At 44.1% G+C, this 12715-nt stretch overlaps 2 protein-coding genes and 1 long non-coding RNA gene across 6 annotated transcripts in view; all 3 read left to right on the top strand.

Annotated features, from left to right (window-relative positions):
- Positions 1 to 2728, top strand: part of LOC110517267 (protein sidekick-1-like) — a 382699-nt gene extending 379971 nt beyond the window's left edge. The window contains exon 45 of one of the 3 annotated variants that reach the window (XM_036972702.1): positions 2159 to 2728. In XM_036972702.1, coding sequence (XP_036828597.1) covers positions 2159 to 2512 — 354 coding nt within the window. In that variant the 3' untranslated portion in view covers positions 2513 to 2728. The remainder of the gene's footprint in view (positions 1 to 2158) is intronic. The other 2 variants (XM_036972703.1, XM_036972704.1) reach the window with 2 other exon arrangements.
- A 304-nt stretch (positions 2729 to 3032) lies between these two features.
- LOC118947704 lies at positions 3033 to 3815 on the top strand. Its single transcript, XR_005041884.1, has 2 exons — positions 3033 to 3586; positions 3671 to 3815. It is a non-coding gene; the product is annotated as an uncharacterized LOC118947704 (long non-coding RNA).
- A 3630-nt stretch (positions 3816 to 7445) lies between these two features.
- Positions 7446 to 11882, top strand: LOC118947717 (zinc finger protein 883-like). Of its 2 annotated transcripts, none has more exons than XM_036972727.1 (2): positions 7446 to 7965; positions 10088 to 11882. In XM_036972727.1, the coding sequence occupies exons 1-2, from the start codon at positions 7653 to 7655 to the stop codon at positions 11455 to 11457; spliced, it is 1683 nt and encodes a 560-aa protein (XP_036828622.1). In that variant the 5' UTR covers positions 7446 to 7652; the 3' UTR covers positions 11458 to 11882. The 2 variants fall into 2 exon arrangements, with proteins under 2 accessions (XP_036828622.1, XP_036828621.1); XM_036972726.1 differs by having other exon boundaries at positions 10085 to 11882.
- The last annotated feature ends 833 nt before the right edge of the window (positions 11883 to 12715 follow it).

Here is a 12715-nt window from a genome sequence, read left to right as displayed (position 1 = left end):
GAGCACCACACTCACAGAGAAACGTACTGATATATCAGAGTCTGAGGTACGCTCACAGAGAAACCTACTGGCATATCAGAGTCTGAGGTACACTCACAGAGAAACCTACTGATATATCAGAGAGCACCACACTCACAGAGAAACCTACTGATATATCAGAGAGCACCACACTCACAGAGAAACCTACTGACATATCAGAGAGCACCACACTCACAGAGAAACCTACTGACATATCAGAGAGCACCACACTCACAGAGAAACCTGCTGACATATCAGAGAGCACCACACTCACAGAGAAACCTGCTGACATATCAGAGAGCACCACACTCACAGAGAAACCTACTGATATATCAGAGAGCACCACACTCACAGAGAAACCTACTGACAGATCAGAATCTGAGGTACGCTCACAGAGAAACCTACTGATATATCAGAGAGCACCACACTCACAGAGAAACCTACTGATATATCAGAGAGCACCACACTCACAGAGAAACTTACTGATATATCAGAGTCTGAGGTACACTCACAGAGAAACCTACTGACATATCAGAGAGCACCACACTCACAGAGAAACCTACTGATATATCAGAGAGCACCACACTCACAGAGAAACCTACTGACATATCAGAGAGCACCACACTCACAGAGAAACTTACTGATATATCAGAGTCTGAGGTACACTCACAGAGAAACCTACTGACATATCAGAGAGCACCACACTCACAGAGAAACCTACTGACATATCAGAGAGCACCACACTCACAGAGAAACCTACTGACAGATCAGAATCTGAGGTACGCTCACAGAGAAACCTACTGATATATCAGAGAGCACCACACTCACAGAGAAACCTACTGATATATCAGAGAGCACCACACTCACAGAGAAACCTACTGATATATCAGAGAGCACCACACTCACAGAGAAACCTACTGACAGATCAGAGAGCACCACACTCACAGAGAAACCTACTGATATATCAGAGAGCACCACACTCACAGAGAAACCTACTGACAGATCAGAGAGCACCACACTCACAGAGAAACCTACTGACATATCAGAGAGCACCACACTCACAGAGAAACCTACTGATATATCAGAGAGCACCACACTCACAGAGAAACCTACTGACATATCAGAGAGCACCACACTCACAGAGAAACCTACTGACATATCAGAGAGCACCACACTCACAGAGAAACCTACTGATATATCAGAGTCTGAGGTACACTCACAGAGAAACCTACTGACATATCAGAGAGCACCACACTCACAGAGAAACTTACTGATATATCAGAGTCTGAGGTACACTCACAGAGAAACCTACTGACATATCAGAGAGCACCACACTCACAGAGAAACCTACTGACATATCAGAGAGCACCACACTCACAGAGAAACCTACTGATATATCAGAGAGCACCACACTCACAGAGAAACCTACTGATATATCAGAGAGCACCACACTCACAGAGAAACCTACTGATATATCAGAGAGCACCACACTCACAGAGAAACCTACTGACATATCAGAGAGCACCACACTCACAGAGAAACCTACTGATATATCAGAGAGCACCACACTCACAGAGAAACCTACTGATATATCAGAGAGCACCACACTCACAGAGAAACCTACTGATATATCAGAGAGCACCACACTCACAGAGAAACCTACTGACAGATCAGAATCTGAGGTACGCTCACAGCAGACCCACACACAGGCAAGGACACACACACACACATGCACACTCCCCAACTAATCCTCTATATTTCACTCTCTCTCTCTCTCGCTCTCGCTCTCTCTCTCTCTCTCTCTCTCCCTCTATCTCTCTGTGTCTGTCTCTCTCTGTCTCTCTCTCTGTCTCTATCTCTGTCTCTATCTCTGTCTCTCTCTCTGTCTCTCTCTGTCTCTCTCTCTGTCTCTCTCTCTGTCTCTATCTCTGTCTCTATCTCTGTCTCTATCTCTGTCTCTCTCTCTGTCTCTCTCTGTCTCTCTCTCTGTCTCTCTCTCTGTCTCTATCTCTGTCTATCTCTCTGTCTCTGTCTCTGTCTCTGTCTTTCTCTTTCTGTCTCTCTATGTCTGTCTCTCTCTCTGTCTCTTTGTGTCTGTCTCTCTGTCTGTCTGTCTCTCTGTCTGTCTGTCTCTCTATAGGTAACAGACAGTGACTGTGAGGATGATCATCATCCTAAACATTCCTTTGTTAATCACTACATGTCAGATCCCACCTACTATAACAGCTGGAAGAGACAACCTAAAGGCCTGAAGGGGTTAAGCCCGGCGTCCGGCTACGAGGAGTGTTCCAGCGCTGACGGGGCAGAGCCCTACTACCAGACCGTGGTCACACAGCACAGCACAGGGGGAGCGTACACGCCCACTGGGCTGCCCGCGCACACACACACACTCCCACTCCCACACACACTCCCACACACACACACGCACGCCAACCCCAATACTAATCCACCAGGCTCACGCACGCCCGTCACGGGGTTCTCGTCTTTTGTGTGACTCGTGCACACATGCGCACACACACACACACACACGCGCGCGCGCGCGCTCACACACACACACAGAGGGCGGAGCGGAGGAGGTTTGGAGCCCACTACTGTGGTAGGACAGAGGGATGGAGGGAGAAGGGTGGAAGAGGATGTTGGGAGGAAGGAGGGAGAGGAGGATGGGAGAGAGGAGGATGGGAGAGAGGAGGATGGGAGAGAGGAGGATGCGGGAAGAGGAGGCTGGAGGGAAGAGGAGGATGGGAGGAAGATGAGGATAGAATGAGAGGAGGGTGGGAGGAAGAGGAGGATAGAATGAGAGGATGGGGAGAGAGGAGGATGGAGGGAGAGGAGAGGATGGAGGATGGAGGGAGAGGAGGATGGAGGGAGAGGAGGATGGAGGGAGAGGAGGATGGAGAGAGAGGAGGATGGAGGAAGAGGAGGATGGAGGGAGAGAAGGATGGAGGAAGAGGAGGATGGAGGAAGATGAGGATTGAGGAAGAGGAGGATGGAGGGAGAGGAGAATGGAGGGAGAGAAGGATGGAGGAAGAGGAGGATGGAGGAAGAGGAGGATGGAGGGAGAGGAGGATGGGAGGAAGAGGAGGATGGAGGGAGAGGAGGAAGGAGGGAGAGGAGGATGGGAGGAAGAGGAGTATGGCGGAGATGTAGAACCAAGAGAAAACAGTATGTCCACACCTACACCCCTCCCTCTTACCTTTCTCCGCCCCACTGAACAGGAAAGACTGTTGGTGTATGCTTCTTAGTGGACTCTTCTTCCTTTCTCTCCTCTTAGTTCATGCTCCAGTCACTTCACCGTGTCAATGTGTGTTTCCAAATCATAGATTTACTATTGTGATGTCACTGTGTACACACACACACACAGATATGCCACATCTCTCTGGAGTGTGTGTAGTTCTGCACTGTCACAGAATGAAACAGTGATGTCACAAAGTGGAACAGTGATGTCACAGAATGGAACAATGATGTCACAGAATGGAATAGTGATGTCACAGAATGGAACAGTGATGTCACAGAATGGAACAGTGATGTCACAGAATGGAACAGTGATGTCACAGAATGGAACAGTAAGGTCATAGAATTGAACAGTGATGTCACAGAATGGAACAGTGATGTCACAGAATGGAACAGTGATGTCACAGAATGGAACAGTAAGGTCACAGAATGGAACAGTGATGTCACAGCTAGGGAACTGAGAAGTGTGGAGTTACAGGTCCGATATCCGAGGGGACGGTTTTCAGGTTCACACCGTTTCACAGACACAGACACTGAAGCTGCTGAAACAGCTTTTAAAACAAAAACACAAGAAGAAGAAGCAAATTCAATTGACTTGATAATCATCTCAGCTTTGGAGGGAGGGAGGGAGGGAGGGAGGGAGGGAGGGGAATGTTGTAAGCATTTAAATCATCTCCAGTACGAGCCTGTCTGTCTGGTTGTCAGGGAGACCATTAGCTAGTTTAGTTAGTTTAGTTTGGCATTTGAACCATGTTTGTGTCCTAAAAGGCCCCCTGTTCCCTACATAGTGCACTACTTTAGACCAGAGCCTCGTAGGGCTGCATAGGGAATAGGGTGAGATATAGTCATCCACTCCTCTACTGCCCCCAGACATAATGTGTTGTTGCCCTGGAAACAACCTCTCCCTGTCTACTGCCCCGAAACATAATGTGTTGTTGCCCTGGAAACAACCTCTCCCTGTCTACTGCCCCGAAACATAATGTGTTGTTGCCCTGGAAACAACCTCTCCCTGTCTACTGCCCCCAGACATAACGTGTTGTTGCCCTGGAAACAACCTCTCCCTGTCTACTGCCCCCAGACATAATTTGTTGTTGCCCTGGAAACAACCTCTCCCTGTCTACTGCCCCGAAACATAACGTGTTGTTGCCCTGGAAACAACCTCTCCCTGTCTACTGCCCCCAACCTTTACGGGGATGTGTGTGTGTGTGTGTGTGTGTGTGTGTGTCACTAGAATGGCTTTTGTACAGAAGGAACGTTTTACTGTGGTAGCCTCACGTGCGTCTGACATGGCTCCCTGTTCCCGAGTGGCGCAGCGGTCTAAGATACTGCATCGTAGTGCTAGAGGTGTCAAATCCAGGCTGTATCACATCCGGCTGTGATTCCCATAGGGCGGTGCACAATTGGCCCAGCGTCGTCTGGTTTGGCCAGAGTAGGCCGTCATTGTAAATAAGAATTTGTTCTTAACTGACTTGCCTCGTTTAATAGAAATCTATATATTAATATAAAGGGCAGCACTACCCTCAGGGCTCTGGTCTAAAGTAGTGCACTACCCTCAGGGCTCTGGTCTAAAGTAGTGCACTACCCTCAGGGCTCTGGTCTAAAGTAGTGCACTACCCTCAGGGCTCTGGTCTAAAGTAGTGCACTACCCTCAGGGCTCTGGTCTAAAGTAGTGCACTACCCTCAGGGCTCTGGTCTAAAGTAGTGCACTACCCTCAGGGCTCTGGTCTAAAGTAGTGCACTACCCTCAGGGCTCTGGTCTAAAGTAGTGCACTACCCTCAGGGCTCTGGTCTAAAGTAGTGCACTACCCTCAGGGCTCTGGTCTAAAGTAGTGCACTACCCTCAGGGCTCTGGTCTAAAGTAGTGCACTACGAATACCTGTTAACATCCATCTCTCTCTCTGTCTCTCCGTCAGCACCAGAGCGAGAGGGGGGAGAGAGGAGAGAGAGCGATAGAGAGGGGACATGTGAGGGAGAGAGAGATAGAGAAAGAGAGAGAGAGAGACCGATAGAGAGGGGGACATGTGAGGGAGAGAGAGAGAGAGGGGACATGTGAGGGAGAGAGAGAGAGAGGGGACATGTGAGGGAGAGAGAGAGAGAGAAAGAGAGAGAGAGAGATAGAGGGGACATGTGAGGGAGAGAGAGATAGAGAAAGAGAGAGAGAGAGAGATAGAGGGGACATGTGAGGGAGAGAGAGAGAGAGGGGACATGTGAGGGAGAGAGAGAGAGAGAAAGAGAGAGAGAGAGATAGAGGGGACATGTGAGGGAGAGAGAGAGAGAGGGGACATGTGAGGGAGAGAGAGAGAGAGAAAGAGAGAGAGAGAGATAGAGGGGACATGTGAGGGAGAGAGAGATAGAGAAAGAGAGAGAGAGAGAGATAGAGGGGACATGTGAGGGAGAGAAAGAGAGAGGGACATGTGAGGGAGAGAGAGATAGAGAAAGAGAGAGAGAGAGGGACATGTGAGGGAGAGAGAGAGAGAGAGATAGAGATAGAGAGATAGAGATAGAGAGAGAGAGATAGAGAAAGAGAGAGAGAGAGAGATAGAGGGGACATGTGAGGGAGAGAGATAGAGAGGGACATGTGAGGGAGATAGAGAAAGAGAGAGAGAGAGATAGAGGGGACATGTGAGGGAGAGAGATAGAGAGGGACATGTGAGGGAGATAGAGAAAGAGAGAGAGAGAGATAGAGGGGACATGTGAGGGAGAGAGAGAGAGATAAAGAGAGAGATAGAGAGATAGAGGGGACATGTGAGGGAGAGAGAGATAGAGAGTGAGAGAGAGATAGAGGGACATGTGAGGGAGAGAGAGATAGAGAAAGAGTGAGAGAGAGATAGAGGGGACATGTGAGGGAGAGAGAGATAGAGAAAGAGTGAGAGAGAGATAGAGGGGACATGTGAGGGAGAGAGAGAGAGAGGGACATGTGAGGGAGAGAGAGAGAGAGAAAGAGTGAGAGAGAGATAGAGGGGACATGTGAGGGAGAGAGAGATAGAGAAAGAGTGAGAGAGAGATAGAGGGGACATGTGAGGGAGAGAGAGAGAGAGGGACATGTGAGGGAGAGAGAGAGAGAGAAAGAGAGAGAGAGAGATAGAGGGGACATGTGAGGGAGAGAGAGATAGAGAAAGAGAGAGAGAGAGATAGAGGGGACATGTGAGGGAGAGAGAGAGAGAGAAAGAGAAAGAGTGAGAGAGAGATAGAGGGGACATGTGAGGGAGAGAGAGAGAGAGGGACATGTGAGGGAGAGAGAGAGAGAGAAAGAGAGAGAGAGAGATAGAGGGGACATGTGAGGGAGAGAGAGATAGAGGGGACATGTGAGGGAGAGTGAGAGAGAGACTGAATGTCACACAGCGTAGGTGTAGACTGATGATGTCATCACAATCCTTTTGGTTATTAAACGGTTTCTTGTCAATCAGCCTCTGTGTCTTTCTCCTGTGTGTGTGTGTGTGTGTGTGTGTGTGTATTGTGTGTGTGTGTGTGTGTGTGTGTGTGTGTGTGTGTGTGTGTGTGTGTGTATTGTGTGTGTATTGTGTGTGTGTGTGTGTGTGCTCACACTTTATAAAATCCAATGCTATTTGCATGTGATGCCAGTGTTTTGTGTTGGTGTAACGGATGTGAAACGGCTAGCTTAGTTAGCGGTGCGCGCTAAATAGCGTTTCAATCGGTGACGTCACTTGCTCTGAGACCTTGAAGTAGTGGTTCCAGTTGCTCTGCACGGGCCGCGGCTTTTGTGGAGCGATGGGTAACGATGCTTCGTGGGTGACTGATGTTGATGTGTGCAGAGGTTCGCGCCCGGGTATGGGCGAGGGCACGGTTTAAAGTTATACTGTTACATTGGTAACCCACTTTTTGATATTATGTAGCAATAGTAATAATTTGTAATACAGTGTGTGACCTTGAGAGAATAACACATTGCCTGTTTTTATGACAGTATGTAATATTAATGTACCTATTCATATTAGGCTTTTACGCCTGTGTAAAAGGTATTATTGGATAGTAGTATTTGTAATCTGTAAGAGAAAACATCAGTTTATTTAGAAATGAATATGATATAGTGTAGTGAATATTTATATTTTGTTGAGCCTGGTTCACTCCCGCTCCAGTCAGCAGATGGCGACGTGAGTCTTTCAGGATGACGCATCTTGCGTGACGTATAATCTAGTGGACGGAACTCTTCTTTTTTTTTTCAACAACAACAACGACGATGACTACTTCTTCCACCACCTCGGTAGCTTGCTAGCAAACATTAAACCGAAACGTTGAAGCTCTTTATACCAACGTTGTACTTATTAAGTGTTTTCAACACACTGTCGTCATAGTTACTAATTACTCCATTTACGTTATCTGCTATCTGGCTTGTTATGTTAGTTTAATTCTAGGCTAATCGCTAATGCTAACTAGCATCCCCAACCATGAGCTCACTAAACTACTCCTCCCTTGCTAAAGAAGAGGAGGTCTGCTGGACGGAGAAAGAAGCTCTGGGGCTGAACATTGTCGTGAAAGTGGAAGAAGAGGAGGATGATGAAGAGGTTTCAGTTTTTGGAGAGGAAGAAGCTTTCAGAATAATAAAGGAGGAAGAGGAGGCTGTCACATTGAAAGAAGAAGAGAAGGATGTAATGGTGAAAGGAGAGGAGGCCATCTCAATTAAAGAGAAGGAAGACGTTTTGGGAGTGAAAGGGGAGGAGGAGGGAGAGGAGCAGGAGACTGACGATCTGATTCACACCAGTGAGTATTATCTTAAGAACCGGGGCATAAACTCTCTCTGCAGTTGTTGAACCACAGTGTGTTTTTTAAGGGGGTCATTCTACTGAAGTTCTACACTTGTTCTGTACTGTAGGATTTGGGTCGTTCCATGTGATTTCAATCACTTTCTGACTGCACCAATTTTGGTGACTTCAATGCCAAAACATTCAGTAGAGGGTTCGTCTAGTCTATTTATCCATTAGGTCTATTACATGTATCCTATACTGACTAGTCTAATACATGTATCCTATACTGACTAGTCTATTACATGTATCCTATACTGACTAGTCTATTTATCTATTAGGTCTAATACATGTATCCTATACTGACTAGTCTATTACATGTATCCTATACTGACTAGTCTAATACATGTATCCTATACTGACTAGTCTAATACATGTATCCTATACTGACTAGTCTATTACATGTATCCTATACTGACTAGTCTATTACATGTATCCTATACTGACTAGTCTATTTATCCATTAGGTCTAATACATGTATCCTATACTGACTAGTCTATTACATGTATCCTATACTGACTAGTCTATTTATATATTAGGTCTAATACATGTATCCTATACTGACTAGTCTATTACATGTATCCTATACTGACTAGTCTATTTATATATTAGGTCTATTACATGTATCCTATACTGACTAGTCTATTTATCTATCAGGTCTAATACATGTATCCTATACTGACTAGTCTATTACATGTATCCTATACTGACTAGTCTATTTATCTATTAGGTCTAATACATGTATCCTATACTGACTAGTCTATTACATGTATCCTATACTGACTAGTCTAATACATGTATCCTATACTGACTAGTCTATTACATGTATCCTATACTGACTAGTCTATTTATCCATTAGGTCTAATACATGTATCCTATACTGACTAGTCTATTACATGTATCCTATACTGACTAGTCTATTTATCCATTAGGTCTAATACATGTATCCTATACTGACTAGTCTATTACATGTATCCTGTACTGGCTAGTCTATTTATCTATTAGGTCTAATACATGTATCCTATACTGACTAGTCTATTACATGTATCCTATACTGACTAGTCTATTTATATATTAGGTCTAATACATGTATCCTATACTGACTAGTCTATTTATCTATCAGGTCTAATACATGTATCCTATACTGACTAGTCTATTACATGTATCCTATACTGACTAGTCTATTTATCCATTAGGTCTAATACATGTATCCTATACTGACTAGTCTATTTATCTATTAGGTCTATTACATGTGTCCTATACTGACTAGTCTATTACATGTATCCTATACTGACTAGTCTATTACATGTATCCTATACTGACTAGTCTATTACATGTATCCTATACTGACTAGTCTATTACATGTATCCTGTACTGACTAGTCTATTTATCCATCAGGTCTAATACATGTATCCTATACTGACTAGTCTAATACATGTATCCTGTACTGACTAGTCTATTTATCCATTAGGTCTAATACATGTATCCTATACTGACTAGTCTAATTATCCATCAGGTCTAATACATGTATCCTATACTGACTAGTCTAATACATGTATCCTGTACTGACTAGTCTATTTATCCATTAGGTCTAATACATGTATCCTGTACTGACTAGTCTATTTATCCATTAGGTCTAATACATGTATCCTATACTGACTAGTCTATTTATCCATTAGGTCTAATACATGTATCCTATACTGACTAGTCTAATTATCCATCAGGTCTAATACATGTATCCTATACTGACTAGTCTATTTATCCATTAGGTCTAATACATGTATCCTATACTGACTAGTCTATTACATGTATCCTATACTGACTAGTCTATTTATCTATCAGGTCTAATACATGTATCCTATACTGACTAGTCTATTTATCCATCAGGTCTAATAAATGCAAAACAACAATATGTTTAATCGTGTTTATATTGGCCTCAAAGCGCTACAGCCACTCTGTGATGACAAGCTCTGCTCTTTTATTGAGGGATCTAGTCTAGATTAAACCTCATAGGAAGACAGTTTTACCATGTGGAGGTTTCGTTCAGGTCTCTCTGTTTAACCAAATACTATCTTTAGCAGGAGAGAGACCAGATTCTAACTCTGACAGCAGGAAGAGTCCCTCGGTGGAACCAGACCCAGGGATGCCCAAACCAGCAAGACGACACCCCTGCTCCCACTGTGGAAAGAGTTTTACTACATTAGAACACCTGAAAGTACATAAAAGAATAATACACTTTGGAGAAAAGCCATACCACTGTTCAGACTGTGGTAAGGAATTTAGCCGGTTAGATGGCCTGAAACAACATGAGAGAATACACTCTGGAGAGAGGCCTCACCACTGCTCTCAGTGTGGAAAGAGTTTTAGCTGGTTAGGGAGCCTGAAAATACACGAGAAAACACATACAGGGGAGAAGCCTTACCACTGCTCTCAGTGTGGAAAGAGATTTTCCCAGTTAGGGCATCTAAAAGGGCACAAGAGAACGCACACCGGAGAGAAGCCTTACCACTGCTCCCAGTGTGGGAAGCGATTTACCCAGTTAGGCAACCTAAAAAATCATGAGCTAATACACTCTGCATATAAGCCTTACCACTGCTCTCAGTGTGAAAATACATTTTTCTCATTAGATTCTCTGAGAAAACATGAGATAACACACTCTGATGAGAAACCTTTCCATTGTTCCCAGTGTGGCAAGAATTTTTTTACATTAGGGTCCCTGAAGGAACATGAGCGAACACACACAGCAGAGAAACCTTACCATTGTTCTAAGTGTGTAAAGACTTTTTCCTCATCAAAATACCTTAAAGAACATAAAAGAATACACGCTGGAGTGAAACCTTACCACTGCTCCCAGTGTGAAAAAAGATTTGCCCGACCGAGGGACCTGAAATATCACGAGAGGACACACACAGGAGAGAAGCCTTACCGCTGCTCTCGGTGTGGAAAGACATTTTTTTTATCAGGACACCTGAAAAGACATGAGCTAACACACTCTGTTGAGAAGCCTTTCCACTGCTTCCAGTGTGGGAAGGATTTCACCCAGTCAAGATACCTGAAAAAACACGAGACAATGCACTCTGTGGAGAAACCTTACCACTGCTCCCAGTGTGAAAAAAGTTTTGCTCGGTCTGGGGACCTAAAATATCACGAGAGGACACACACCGGAGAGAAGCCTTACCGCTGCTTTCAGTGTGGAAAGACATTTTTTTTATCAGGACACCTGAAAAGACATGAGCTAACACACTCTGTTGAGAAGCCTTTCCACTGCTTCCAGTGTGGGAAGGATTTCACCCAGTCAAGATACCTGAAAAAACATGAGCTAACACACTCTGTAGAGAAGCCTTTCCACTGTTCTCGGTGTGAAAAGAGTTTTAAGAATTTATGGAACTTGAAAGTGCACGAGCAAAGACACACAAAGGAGAAGCCTTCTACTGTTCCCACTGTGGGATGAAATGTTCATGGTTTCATCAACCGAAAGAGCATGAATGAATCTCTCACTCCGGAGAGAAACGTCCGAAGCCATTATTTATACATAATATAATAATAATATTATATAATATTATATAATGTGTAATTTAATCATTTTTTTACATTTGTGTACCTTTTACCATCCATATGAATTCGAACCTGTCTATGCATACAGGAAACTATTATTTCCTTCACCACTCATCGAAACGGAACTGTGTGACAAACCTGGACGTTCTTTAAAAGAACGTTGGTCATTTTTAGAATGTTGGGACATTGTTTGAATGTTTATCAGGAAACACACAAAAGTGCTCCCTGTTGGCTGATATCTTTGACTGAGAACGGGTTTGTGATTATGCCACATTAATAAAATAAAGATGGCTCTTCTAAAAGCCTACTTCACACCATAAACTGCTGAATTTGTAAGAACTTTTCTTTCGTGTCACTGACTCCCCCTATGGATTGATGTTTCAGCATTGTCTGTCTCCGTGAAAAGTTCTGTGTTCACCTGCCACATGCGACATAAACACACAGTGTGCTTGAGTAAGATCAATATCCATCTTCATAATACAGATAGCATGTAGCCTGAGCTAGAATGTGAAGCTAACTAGTTGGCTAGCTTTATACAGTTTAAGAGAGTAGATCTAGCTAGCTTTATACAGTATAAGCCAGAGTAGATCTAGCTAGCTTTATACAGTATAAGTCTGAAGGGCCTCTCCTTGGTTTGAGTATGTCTAGATAGATCTAGCTCTCTCTCTCTCCAGACATACTCAAACCTAGGAGAGGCCCTCATATATAGAACACAACCCCTCTGATGGTTCTGGTCATGGTTGGGGTCAAACAGGGTTCAAACCGACCTTCAGACCCTCAAAAGCCACCCCTAGAATATTGCTGTGATGTTTAAACTTTCAGACTGCAGCCTTGTCTCGCTCCCCAATTAATTTGTATATTTTGAATAAAGTTGGCCTCAGACTGCAACCTTGTCTCTTGTCTTGAGAAGACATACCACTGCTCTCGTTGTGGAAAGACATGGACCTGAAATCACATGAGAGAAAAGAGAGGCTGTGTTCTGACTTTTTGTTTTTGACTGAGAATTTGTGTTTTTGTCATGAAATATAAATGTATATATAAAATAATACTCACCATTAGGCCTGTGTTTGTATAAGATATAAACTGAACGTTTTAATAGCTTGTTTGGTTCAAATTGATAGAAGGGATAAATTGAACGTTTTTAATAGATTGTT

The sequence above is a fragment of the Oncorhynchus mykiss genome, unplaced genomic scaffold (genome assembly GCF_013265735.2).
Source record: "Oncorhynchus mykiss isolate Arlee unplaced genomic scaffold, USDA_OmykA_1.1 un_scaffold_190, whole genome shotgun sequence".
NCBI classification, from domain to species: domain Eukaryota; kingdom Metazoa; phylum Chordata; class Actinopteri; order Salmoniformes; family Salmonidae; genus Oncorhynchus; species Oncorhynchus mykiss.
The sequence above is the reverse complement of the archived record's forward strand: the minus strand, read 5'-3'. Positions and strand labels throughout refer to the sequence as shown.